This window comes from Podarcis raffonei, chromosome 1, assembly GCF_027172205.1.
Source record: "Podarcis raffonei isolate rPodRaf1 chromosome 1, rPodRaf1.pri, whole genome shotgun sequence".
Taxonomy (NCBI): Eukaryota; Metazoa; Chordata; class Lepidosauria; order Squamata; family Lacertidae; genus Podarcis; species Podarcis raffonei.
This window is the reverse complement of record NC_070602.1, coordinates 65913556-65926927: the sequence shown is the minus strand read 5'-3', so window position 1 is coordinate 65926927 and position 13372 is coordinate 65913556. Positions and strand designations below refer to the sequence as shown.

At 39.5% G+C, this 13372-nt stretch overlaps 1 protein-coding gene across 1 annotated transcript in view; it reads right to left on the bottom strand.

Moving 5' to 3' along the window:
* Nucleotides 1-13372, bottom strand: part of SPON1 (spondin 1) — a 278300-nt gene that overhangs the window by 180990 nt on the left and 83938 nt on the right. The window contains exon 6 of the mRNA XM_053390557.1: nucleotides 6000-6148. Within this exon, the coding sequence (XP_053246532.1) occupies nucleotides 6000-6148 (149 nt within the window). The remainder of the gene's footprint in view (nucleotides 1-5999; nucleotides 6149-13372) is intronic.

The following is a 13372-nucleotide window of genomic DNA, read 5'->3' as shown; positions in this document are numbered from 1 at the left end:
ACTGCTCTCTATGAAACCTGCTCCTTATGTCCACAGAAGGGAGAAGGACCCTCTAAAGCAGTATATCACGGAGGGCTGCCGAAAGGAGTAAGCAGAAATTGGATGCCCCACCAAGCACAAGAGGAAGCATTTTCCAGCAAAGCCAAGCCACCATTAGATTCACCTCATCATAACCCTTCTCGGAGTTGGTTTAACACTCAATCACTCTTCTCACTGAACTCTGAGAATTGTAGCTCTTGCAAGGGGAAGTTGGGTCTCCTAACAGCTCTCAGCACCCTTAGCAAACTATACCTGCCAGGATTCTCTGGCGAAAGCCATGACTGTTTATAAAGTTGTATGATACTGCTCTGAATGCATGGTGCAGATGGGATCTATGCTAGTGATGTGTAGGTACAGACCTTGGTAAAACAACCTGGTGCAGTACCATAAAGTAGGGGCTGGTCAGGGCAGGCAGAAGGTTAGATTGGAATCTACTGGAAGATCAGTGGGTAATTCACAGTAGACTAAGAAGAGTAATTTGCAGTTTATCAGCTCACATTTAGAAAAAACAACAAAAAAGTGTTCCTTCTCTTCTAAATTAGGCTGCTGGAAAAAAGACAGTTTGGGGGGAAACTAGGAGGAGCTTTACATACAAAATGACTATGACCTCTGTTCTGGTGCTGAAAACAAATTCCTGGGCTAAAAATGAGCTCAATGTAAAGAGAGAGAGTAGAAAAATCATGTGCAAAAAAACACAAAAAAACCTGGAACCTGCTCATCTTCTCTCTGCAGACTTTTAACATTAATTATACTGGAAAGGTGTGGTTATTCAACAATACAGATGCATGGCAGGAGGGATAGAAAACTTCCATAGGTGCTAATTGGGTTCTTGCAGCAAGTGTTTAAAAACCAGTCATAATCTGTTACTGTCCCAGAGTTTTCAAGGAAAAGTCCATTACACAAAACAGATTCCTGTAACAGTTATTTACTAGCTATGCAACATGCAGACTATTAATTCCTAGAAGCCAACTTCTTCAATTCACTTATTGGACCAAGTGCAAACAAAGCTCATATAGCAATCAATAGTTGTTGCAATCAAAGGGTAAAGCAACCTTGAGTTATTGAATTTATCTTACAAGGCATTTAACTTTAACCAACAACAAGCAGTCAGGTGGTGATTTTTCACCAAAGAAGGTAAAATTATAACGTCTCAATACAGATGGCAATTTACATGTATATGCAAAACAAAACAATACAAAAACCCAAGCACATCTGCAGAATTTAGTGGCACTTACACAAAGAACATTTTAATGTTTATCAAATGGTTGGAAATTTGCACAGTTTAATATAATGATAGTAATCTGTACTTTTGAATACAAGCAACTTATATCACTTTAGTATATACTGGCTGTCAAACATATCACATGACCTCATCGTCGCCTCATGTAAGGATAACAACACATTACAGGTCAGATCCAGAAGCACTGAAAAACTTCTTGCCCAAGGCCTCCAAGTGGCACTAGCACCAAGTCTTCCACACTCCCTTGCAGAGTGCCACACAGTGTCATCCACTAGCTCTTGCCAGACTCCTCTCCCCTGCACCACACTAGTAAATTTCTATAGCCAACCCTACGCACTGACTCTGAGGAAACTTAACATGTTTCGGCGTTCAGAAAACTGCTTTTCTTCTCCTTTGTGGCATAATTAGTATGGGTTCATAAACATGCTAGGTCTGGGTGCAGGGAATCCTTTAAATCGCAGCTCAGCCATGCAGTTCATTGAGGGGCCTTCATCTAATTCAATCATGTACGCCTGGTATGTCTGAACACAACCTAGTTAACCATGATGCCTGGCATATAAAAACATCACCTGCACCAACAATCTTATCCAAATGTCATGCTGCACATGTGGTAACATTTTTTAAAAGAAAAAAAGGGAAAAAAATAATCTTGCACTTAACTTTGACCTCTTAGGTTTTTTTTGAGGATATATTGATATATTTGTAATTTCAAACTTTAGGTAAGGTGTTGCAGAAGGAACAAAAACAAAACACCTTAATGCACAAGTCCCAAATATTGTATCTTCTGCTGCATTGCATGGATATTCAGAGCTAGAACATCTGCCTTGCTTGCAGAAGGTCTCAGGTGCAATCCCTGGCTTCTCCAGAGTGGGGGCTAGAAATAACCCCCATCTGAAACAGCTTATATAGTTACAATTGTAGGTGGTTCTTAAAAACTAAACCAAAACCTGGAAAGAAATATACACTCACACTGTTGTTCCCCAGTAATCAGCATTAAGAGGCATCCTGCCTATGATATCGTAATATATAGCCATTCTCACTAGTAGTCATTAATGCATTGCTGTCTCTCAAAAATATCTAGATTTATACACAGATTTATACCAAAACACCCATGCTCTGTTTTCTTTATCCCCAAAGAGATGACCAATGAAGTGAAGCAAAAGCAGGAAAAGCTCTGCAACTGATACTGTCACATCACAAACTGTGCATTATTAGACATCACTGGGAGCAAAAGGAGAGAAGAGAGAAAACACAAAGGCTGCTATTTTGAGTGCAGACACACATCCTCTGCAATTTCTAGTTATCCCCTAAGCAGCACCCATTATGCACCTATGGGAAATGAAATAAGTCACATTAGATGCACAGTATTTCACTCTAATGGCCAAGCTTTACCTTATGGGCATACACACTTTTCTTGCTTAGCTAAGCAGACCTGGGTGAGACCAGGGGAATTCAATTATTCATTCATTTCACATTTGATATATGAAAACGAGTCCCCATTTAAATTCAAGCCTGGAAGTATTAGCTCAGGACGCATTTAGCACAAAACCTTAGTATAGCCTGAGGGAAGACTCCTGGGTACAAATTTCTCCTGCTTGAATCACAGACAGAAGCTCTCCTTGAAGATAACAAGAGCCACCTATGCATATCAAATACTCGAATTTAGCCCTGGGGGTCAGCCACTGCCTTCAATTGCCATATGTAGCTCCTTGTTCTGCCATTCCGTAATGCAGATTCCTGAGCCTTTATTTTTATTTTTTTGTACAACCCAGCAAATAATTTTCTTGACATCTTCTTTTACCCATGTCATAAAATAGAGAATAAAGTCATTCTGAAGGTGGATTACTTTATAGATGGGAAAATCTTCGTGTTTTGTAATTGAGGGACCATTGTACGGTACAAAACCCAAGTTGACATGTGATCTCTGGGATGGCCACTTACATACACATTGTCAAAAAGAATCACCAAATAAAAATGACAGAAGAGTACACTGATTTGCCAGAAGGTGCATATGCGAATTATAGATACAGGGATAAATTTACAAAGGATTTGTATAATTTAACCTGAAATCTAATACATCTCACTGAAGTGGGGAAGACCCTCTCAGTCTGGTCTGTGTGCCTCTTCAGTTTGCTGTCCAGATTGATGGGAAACTTCAAGGTCCCAGTTTTTCCTTCTTATGGTTCTTTAACCATAGCTGTCAACTTTTCCCTTTTCTTGCAAGGAATCCTATTCGGAATAAGGGAATTTCCCTTTAAAAAAGGGAAAAGTTGACAGCTATGTCTTTGTCTTTGGGCTGGACTTGGATGAATCACAAGGCAGTCCTTCAAACAGAGCAAGACTGGCAAAGCTATGGCCCTCTATATATTGTTGGCTCAAATACCTATCAGGCCCGGCTAGCATGGTGAGGAGCCAGGGAGTTATGTAGTCTAGCAACACCTGGCAGGCCGAAGATTAGCCACCCCTTAAATAAAGAATATCTTAAAATAGGATACTTTAGCTGTGTTTCTTATCTTGCAGAAGTTTGGACTAGATGACCCTTTGGGTCCCTTCCAACTCTACAATTCTGTGATTCTACTCCTCTCTTAAGCAGGACACATAGGCACCCCACGTCAGAAATTTTGTCTTCAAGAGCACAAAAACAAAATAAGAGCCCTGCTGAATCAGACCAAAGGCCCATCTAGACCATTATCCTCTTCCCAAAGTGGACAACCACAGGCAGGCTTGCGTTTTTATGATCTTATGGATGGATGTGGTATTTTAGTTGAATTTTGCTGTTACCCACCCCAAAATCCTGCTATAAATGGTCTATATAAATAAATAAGTTATATCCCACCCTTTTAGGGTGAAAAAAACCACACACAAATATGGCTTCCACAACTGTGAGGGAGACTGGGAAAATCAAGTAACTTCCATTAAGCTTGAACACATTCGTCTGGAATGAAGAAGTCAAAAGAAGGAAGTTTATCTCATTACAGCATTTGGACTTGCATCACCTACATGTCAGCATTTCCTAAACAATGAATTTCTACAAATAAGTCACTTGATTTTAGGTCAGATTTGAGTTTTCCACCTGTGACTTCCAATGTAAGTGTTTTGAGGCTCCAAACTTAACTTTGCTACATGTTCATTGTATCATGTTAGCTAGGTATATTAACAATATTAGCTTAATCAAAGCCCTTTTCTCTTAAGCCTCTTTCAAAAAAAAATTTTTGAGATAGGAATAAAGCAGGTGGACAAATATCTAATGGTGTTGTCAGATAATTTTAGAAAACACTTCAGTAAGAGGTTAGAGAGACAAAGTGCAGTAGGTTTCTAAGTGAGAAGTTAGCTAAATCAAGGTTCATGTGAGAGTGAGCATAACTCCTATTTTAATTATTTTGCAATAATTCCATGAAATTATAGGCAGCAATCCAATATTGAAGCAAAAATTAATAGCAAGCTACTTAGCCAGCAAAAACTCACCAGCTTCATTTCAAATGATGTATTAGGCACTAGAGCAGAGACTTCCAGAATCACAACAATCTATATTATACTATCTTATATTCACGATTTAACATTTTTTAAAAGCAGGACATGCACAGTATGTTAAAAGTTTTTTTTTAAAAAAAAAACCAGCCTTTCCCAGTGTTTTCCCTGATATAGCCACTCCATGGGACTTTATATGTGACATCAATATTTCTCTATTAAAACTTTAGGACTTTCTATTTGAGGGACTGAGATAAGAGGCCAAATCCTAAGCTGTAGCTCTATTGCCACAATGGACTTCCATGTGCTTTTTCTTCCTTTCCTGTCCCCTTCAGTCTACTCCTCATGCTGTCTGGGAGACACCTGCAGAGCAGATGTGGGGGGGATGCTGTTGGAGGAGAGGAAATAGAAGCCCCGTTGTGCCACTGGAACTACACATGTGGAGCACTGGATACAAACCGTGGTCTCTTAAAAAACAATTGCAAGTCCCATAGTCCCTACATTCATGCTGCTATTTTCTGTACACTTGCAATAGATAACAGACTCACTGGTTACGTTTCAGGAAAGGGAACAAATACAAGCAGAGACACTGGTTCCAGTAAGAGTGGGATCTCATTTCCCTACTAAACGCACAGGCCCCAGAAGATGAATTAGCTATCTTTAATTACGGCCACTCTTCTGTACTTAATATTTTACGTGTTACTTATACAGAAATGGCAAGTGAGAGTTCAGGATTGCACCACTGATTTTTCAAACCTTAGTTTGTATAAGCCTAGCTTTATTTGACACCTATTCCCAGAAGTCAGACACCATCTACTACCGCACTTTTCATTTTCACCCATAAAATTGACCCTTTCCCCCCAATCTGGGACGGTGTAAAGTAATTCACATGCCATACTTATTTCTCCCTGTGTATGATATGCAGATGCTGCAGATCATTTGCGCATTGATCTGTGAAAAATGCACACATGTACAGAACAGTCCTAAGTCAAAGCTATAAGTAAAGTCAATAGTTCAATGTTTTCATTAAGAAGAGAGTGAATCAGAAGACGCTCTTTACTGAATATTCAGTCACAGGGCTAAATCTTAAAATCATTAGCCAGGAAAACTTTAATTGACTTTGTTAAGGTTTGCTAAAATAGTGAAGCCTAATAGTAGCAAGATCTTTCAAGCCTGATTCACATTTTCAGCTCCTGGCAACTATACATTTTTAAACGATTTTCTTTGTTTTAATAAATTAAATGACAATTACCTGCTGCCGAATTTCTTCTTCCATTTTTACTGGTGACCCAAGCTCTGCAACTTGCTTAACTCCTTCACTTGCATATCCTCCATATTCCCAAAGTACGTAGTTCTTTGAATGAGACCCACCAATGATCGCAGACCAGTGGTTAGCTCGCCCTTTAACCAAAGCAGATAAAATAATACAATAAGTAGCTTTAGAGAAGATTGTCCTACAATGAAATGCCACTTGCCTTCTGTAGGAGCTAAAGTGAGATGTTGCCAGAGAAAGCATATAAGATTATCTTCTATTGTCTCATTTCCATTTACAGGGCTCCATTCTGAAGGCTCTCTTCTGAAGCTATAGTGTTCAGTATTCCAGACAGATAGACATGCCCTTTCCAGGATACTCCAATGCATTTCTCTTCTTCCCCGCAACTTTCCATTTCTCCCACACAGTTTGTTAGTATTTCATGCCAACCAAGCAAGTTGTGTCATGATTGGGCTATTCTTGGTGGTTTCCCCTCTCAGGGCTCCCCCTGCCCTCAAATGCAATCTCAGTAAGAGATTCTAGTTCATTACCCAGGGTCCAGTTTCCTTGGAATGAAGGTCAACAGAGACTGTTGGGTCTTTAGAATATATGGTTTTATTTACACATATATACAAACTGAGTATCATATGGAGGGGCTCCTAGTGTTAGCACTCCAACAAAACTTGCTTCCACATTTGCTTACCAGGAGAACCCCAAATCCAGCTTTTGATCCAGCACAGAGCAGACATGTCTCTGTCCCTCCAGCTTCTAGCATCAGTACAACTGTCTCACACAACTCTCCCATATCCAACTCCATTTGGCCTATTGTTCTTCGTCCTAGGATGCTGTATCATCCAGCCAGGTGAGAGGAGTGGGAAAATGCCTCCCCGACTTCCTGGAGAGCACCATCACCTAGTTGTAGCTATTGCAACTTAGCTCACTTTTTGATAAGCTAATGAGAGCACTTAAGTGGTCAGTTAAGGCCATTTTTCTTACAAGGAAACTTGTATGACCCAGTTCAGCAGTGTCTTCTACTACATCCTAACCCTTCCTGGATACAGGAGTCCTGGTGGGGGAAGGGACCCAAGAATACCACCCAGACTGTACCTCTAAACTCACAGCACTGCATTTTTTCCTACTTCTTCACACTACAACATTCCCCTAAGTCTGCTGGTACCTCTTCCCTGTGTGAGAATTGTGTCGTTTTAGAGAATGAGCTCACTGTTAGTATATAGTTCTCATATTAGCTTCGCATTAGTTTCAATGTTAGAAACTAAGGCAAGTCCCTTTACTTTAGTTTCTCACCTTCATTTTAGTTTCCTGCATTTGTTTTACTTAGGAGGCACAGTTTTACAAATGGATACATTCCTAAAGTTGAAAAGAGGCACTGCAGTGTATTGTATACTGATGCATTTCTCTGTATAGAGTTGAAAGACTTGTGAAACTGACATAGCATGTCAAGTGTCTCATCTGAAGCAAAGAAACGTTGGTTCAATGTCTGCAAGAAGTCTCCAATAATCAAATAGTGAAGCTTTTGTCTAATCTGTCTGCAGTTTGGCAGGCCTGTTGCACAGAGATGGAAACAAGATTGCCTACAAATTTCCCAACATCTGAACTGAAATAGTTACAAGCAGGAGAAATTTCACTGGGTCTCCCACTTAAATCAATGAGAAGCTTATGGGATGTGTGCCTTTGTAACTGCCTATAAGGTGGGTACTCTTTCACTAATCTATATGAAATATGGTAGATCTGATCATTAAGGCTACAAAATGCATGCCATTTGGATGGAAAGCATGAGTGTTACAGGCAGCAGTGGCTCTCTATTGAAATTAATGTAAAAACAAAGATGAGGTAAAACTAAAACAAAGATTAAAATTAATTTGTCAATAACTAACGTGAAACACAATCAATGCAAATAAAATGAAGGCAACATTAGGTCGCCTTTAGAAAACCAAACTAATTCAGATGCAGACGTAGAGGTTATTCTTCCTTCCTTTCTTTCTTTCTTTCTTTCTTTCATTCATTCTTTCTTACATCTATACTTCAGTTTTCCCTTTCTTAGATGATACCAGGGCAGGTCACATTGTAGTTTAAAAAACAAAACAGCACACAGCCCAACAAGACGATGACAAGAATCCACCAACAGCATACAAATAAATATGGCTAACCTGATTCAAAAACACCCACCCACCCCACTCACACATGAAAACAAAATTCACCACAGCCAATCGCAAACAAACAACCCCAACCTCTCTCACCACCAAAGGAACACAAGCGAATAGCAAAGAGAACCTGCACAAGCAATGCTGACACAAAACCTCACACATACATTGAGTAAAATAGAAACATCGCCATCCAACCCCCCCCCCCACTCACCATGGCCACCTCCACCTCTTTTCCCCTTCTCTTCCTAATGTAACACTAATGTCTTAACAAATGAAACTGATCTGTAGAAAAGGTAACTTGAAAAAAGAAACATTGCACATACTTTTGTAAAGCAAGAAATCTTTAATAAAAAATACTAAAACAAAAAACCAGCAATTAGGAGTTGATAAAAACAAAAGTCACCAGCCATACACGCACTCATGGAGTCTCCTATGGCTCCCAATTGCAGAAGCAGCTAATGTCCCACTAATGAACAAGCAATCTTTGTCTAATGCCAGCAGAAGAAGAGCATTGGCACCAGTGATACTTCCAGGGGACATGGCAGAATCGGGATACCCCCTATTAGAAGGTCCTATCTTGGGTTACCACCTGGTGTTTATTCTCCTGACACTTCAGTAAGTTGAGATGGAAAAGGTCACTGGAAGTTCTGTATGCAGAGAACTTTGGGTTGCGGCTGAGGCGGAATAGCTATTCTACATTCTTCAACTGACTTCCGATGTTCTGACTGAAGGAACATCCATGATAATTTATGAGGTAAAAGGGCCTACCTTCTGTCACAGCTAGAAAACTGTGCTTGGCATTGTGGGTTACACGTGGAACCAGCCTTGGGGAAGCTAACATGGTACATGGTTTGTCAGAAAACATAAGACTAGACAAACTTGCCCTGAGAATTTGGGTGCCCTGCAGGTCATCCTGCTGCCTCCTTGCTTGCCTGTCACTAGATTGTGCACAGTAGCTTGGAGGTGGCTGGGGAGTACAGCCTTATGTTGCTGAGCTGCTTGCTCCTTCCACTTGGTCCAGCAGCTACAAAGCAACATAGCGCTATTAGTGTTTAGCAGCTGTTTTACGGTCCCTGCAGGCCTGGTGCCAGAAACAAATGTTCCATCCGCTCAAAAACTGGGCCAAAAAGTTTCAGCATGAAGAAAGCAAACGAGAAATGAATATCTGAAATAAATGGAAAGAACAGAATATGTATCCTGCACTATTGGAATGAGGAACCAGGAAGAAATTGTGGAAATTGTGCGGAGTAGAATAACTGCGTTGGGTGAAACAATGGAGAAGAAAAACAGAAATGCTTGTGCAGAACAAATGAAGGGCATGCAAACTGAAACAGCTGAAGGTGAAAGACAGTATGGAGGCAAAAGAGGAGAGAAACATGCCCCAATAGATCGGAAAAGAAATGAAGATCCAATTTTAAGCTTTATTAGGAAAAACTACTGGAAACTATATAGCAAGCAAATAAAATGATTGCCACACACCCCCTATGATGCATGACATAACAAACAAGAACATCTGTGATATCCAGTGTTGGTCTATTTTGAGTGTAACTTAGTTGAATAATACTCATATGTATACTATCTCCCTCCCTCCCTCCCTCTCTCTCTCTCTCTCTCTCTCTCTCTCTCTCTCTGGTTCGTATTTGATGCTTTGCTTTGGGAATTGCATCCTTTTGTTGTTTCATTTCATTCCCACTTCATTTCTTAAACAAAGCTTTGTTATCATTCCCTACAGATTTAAGTGGACAAATCACAGTGGAACTGAAACATTTACATTTTTAACAGAACTGGATACAATTTGCAAGTAGCTTCTTCTGTGAAAATGAAGCCTAGAGAATTTCAGAGAAATGGGTCAAGGGGTATGCTAGGCACTTTTGGATTGTGAGCATTTTAAAATGTCTTTGCTGCCCTGGCACCAGCTTTTTTGTTTGTTTGTTTTTTGTTTTAAGATATTGGCATGAAATTCACTTGGAATGTAGAGGTGTACTTTGGCAAAATCTTGGCAAAATTTAATAGGCATTATGGTTCAGGTTTTAAACATCAAAAAGAGTATTTGAGGTTTATTTTAATAATCATAGGCCCAGTTAGCATAAATCCACAGAAGATGCTAGACATGTCAATTAGAATGCTAGCTTGTTTACATTCAGCCACCCCACCCCAAGTTGATTGGAAACAGTGACAAAGGTAAGCATAGACTACCTGCCGCCCTCCCCAAAAAGCAGCTCCTAAAATGCAAATGATGTTTTGTTAAGCAAAAAAGCTTCATTTTCTAAGCACTTCAATATGTTTCATCCCTGCCTTTTTGTCGCCTGCTTTGTTACAAAATGACTATAAAGCATCCCTGATTCCTTTTGGAGCTGAATAGCAGGAGTGGATGGAATAGTGGGGCACAACTGTGGTGGCTATATTAGGTGAGAGTGACCAGTTGGCTTCCCTGATCTTGCCCCACCCTGCTCTGCAATACCCTGGTAAGTTACAATTATCAAGTGTCCAAAGGGGGGCAGAAGAAACCACATTGCTGTACAACAAACATTTTTCATATTGTCTGATGGATAGGACTGTAGGGTTGCCATATTTCAAAAGCGAAAATCCAGACACAAAAGTTGTTGTTGAACTTCTTCCCTTTTTTAGTTTCTGAGCTGTTTTTTAATGAAATTAAAGCGATTTCTGCCCTGACACTGTTTCCAACTGCCGTATTCCGTCAAAGATCAAGTTTCACACATAATAACCAAATTTTATGAATTCATGACTGGCGCAGCATTTCAGTGCACCTGTACAGTTTGCAGCTCAGTTCTTTGGACTGAAGCTCATTCAGTAGACAACTGAAATAGGCCAATATATTCACTGCAATAGTACACAAGGGGAAAACATTTGAAATACAACTATTTTTCACACTGTCTGGGAGCACATATGATCAATGCAAGGCAATGGCTGTCATGCTCTTTACTAATATTCTACACCAACTATGCTATTTGCATTTTACAAGGTATGCAGTAACCAAAATATTCCCTCACAGAAATGAAGAAACAGTAATAAAAGCATAGTCTCTAGTCTGAATCTCTCTTAAGAGTTTCAGGCTGCCATCCGCCTGGAATTTCCAGGACATAGACAGAATACGGCATGTTTACTCATTTGGAGCAAATACCATTGAGTTCAATAGATTCTACTCTCTACCAAATACACTTAGGAGTCAGACACAAACTTTTTTCCCCTGCTTGTTATTATATCCCATTGATGTAATCAGACTTGGGGCTCATCCAAACTTCCGCCTGTCCCATGCCTAGCAAGCATGAGGCTGAGCTGTCTTTCATTTGTTTACAGTTGAATCAGAACAAATATCCATCTGCAGAAAAACGGATTGATGTTTGTTATGATTCAGCAGTAAACAGCAGATAAAAAGGGGGTTTCCCCAGGGGAAAGTGGTGGGACAAGTGGACGTGGGCATGAGCCCTTATTTCCAGACCAGTATATAGTATATTAAAACTTTTAAAACGCTTTGCCGCTAAACACCAATGCAACTGAAACAAAATACACTATTAGGAAGATTTTCCAGAGCACAAACTGAAGCTACACCCCCAGGCTGCCAGCTATGCCTTCTAATAAATGATTCAGCTGCACTCAAAGCTGTGTTTTGTTATTTCAAGTCTCAAGTGTTTTCAGGCGTTTGGTTTAGAAGTGTGTTTTGGATACTGCCAAGAACAGACCTTAAAAATTAGATCTGGATTAAAGTGCACTTTGGATGACAAACTAGTAAATAAAAGTTTGCAAGTAACTCAGAGGGAGACATCATCAGCAAGCTTAAGTGCTGGTATCTTATTTATAAGCTAGTAATATTAATGCTCTCAGGGCAAAGGGAAAGCTGAGCTCTCTTTAAAGCTTTTTATTTCCATAGAAATCTAATAAAGCCAGCACTTTTAGTCAAAGCTTATTTTCAATAGGCATAAAAGATTGTTCCTTAGAAACTCCAGAACTACGTGGTATGGACTTAACAACTTTCATCTTTTCAAGGAGTGACTGGAAATTAATAAATGACAGCATTAAGTATTTTTAACCAGCAGTTCTACCAGATGCTCAGTATGAGAAATCTTCTTAGATTAACATAGCAAGTGAAATATAATTTGATAAACAATTCTAAAATTTAATAGATTTATAGGAACTGTCCAGCAAGGAACATATTTATGGACATTTCTGCTGTACCATAATGGCAAACACTCTACAGTTCTCCACAGTCCAGATTGAATAAGGTTTTGTTTCATTTAATAGTTTCAGAGCCTCTGCATAATAAACAGCAATTTTGACAGGTACTTTTCATTTTTAAAATCCAGGGTATGTAGGTGGGTGGAAAAGCTTTCTGGCCTCCCGGGAATTTATAGTTACAATTTAATGTTGGTTGTTCTGCAGGGGTTAGTGCTGTCTCCATTAGTGTCAAAATCAGCGGCAAATATCACATTTCTGGATGACAATAAAGCAAAGAGAATAATTCTTGCTGCTGAAGTACCAGGACTTTAAAACGTTCATATTTATGAGGTGAGGCCGCACAGGAATGCAGGCAAGTAAAGAAGAACGAATGCTCTTTCTGGTGTGTTTTATATCACTATCATAAAGCTTAACAATATTTAATCCTGAACTTATTACCTGACAGCTGAGCAAAAATTATTGTGATCGCTACATTCTTATTTATCACTTGGACTGCTCTTAAGTGTACAAAGTGCTAGGAGATGGATAGCTTGTTTATCCTGTGAGGTAGGCTGCTTGTATACCACTCAATTTTCAAAAGGGGAGGATTCCAGATGATAATAGGACATCCTGTCTGGTAATACTTGGGAACCCATGTTCCCCATAAATGAGTCCAAAAAGCTATTCCTTGTTCTCCACAGGATTCCAGATGTTTGTACCATCAGAAAGCCAGGCTCTCGGCTGACTTTCAGCCAGTTTATACACATGCTTATTTCACAGTAAGCCGCATTGATTTCAATTATTGTCTAACATGTCAATAGAGCATCAAAGTGTACAAAATGACATATAATTCTATGCAATCTGTTCACACAGCATCCTATAGGATAGGGTGGGCTGTGAGAGAGTGATACCCATGTCAATTGAATTGGCTAACATATACTTTCCTTTTGACCAAGATGTCAAGTTGTGATCATGAGTACCCATATTTAGAAGTAAGTTTCATTTCCAACATCTACTTAATTTTTTTGAAAAAGT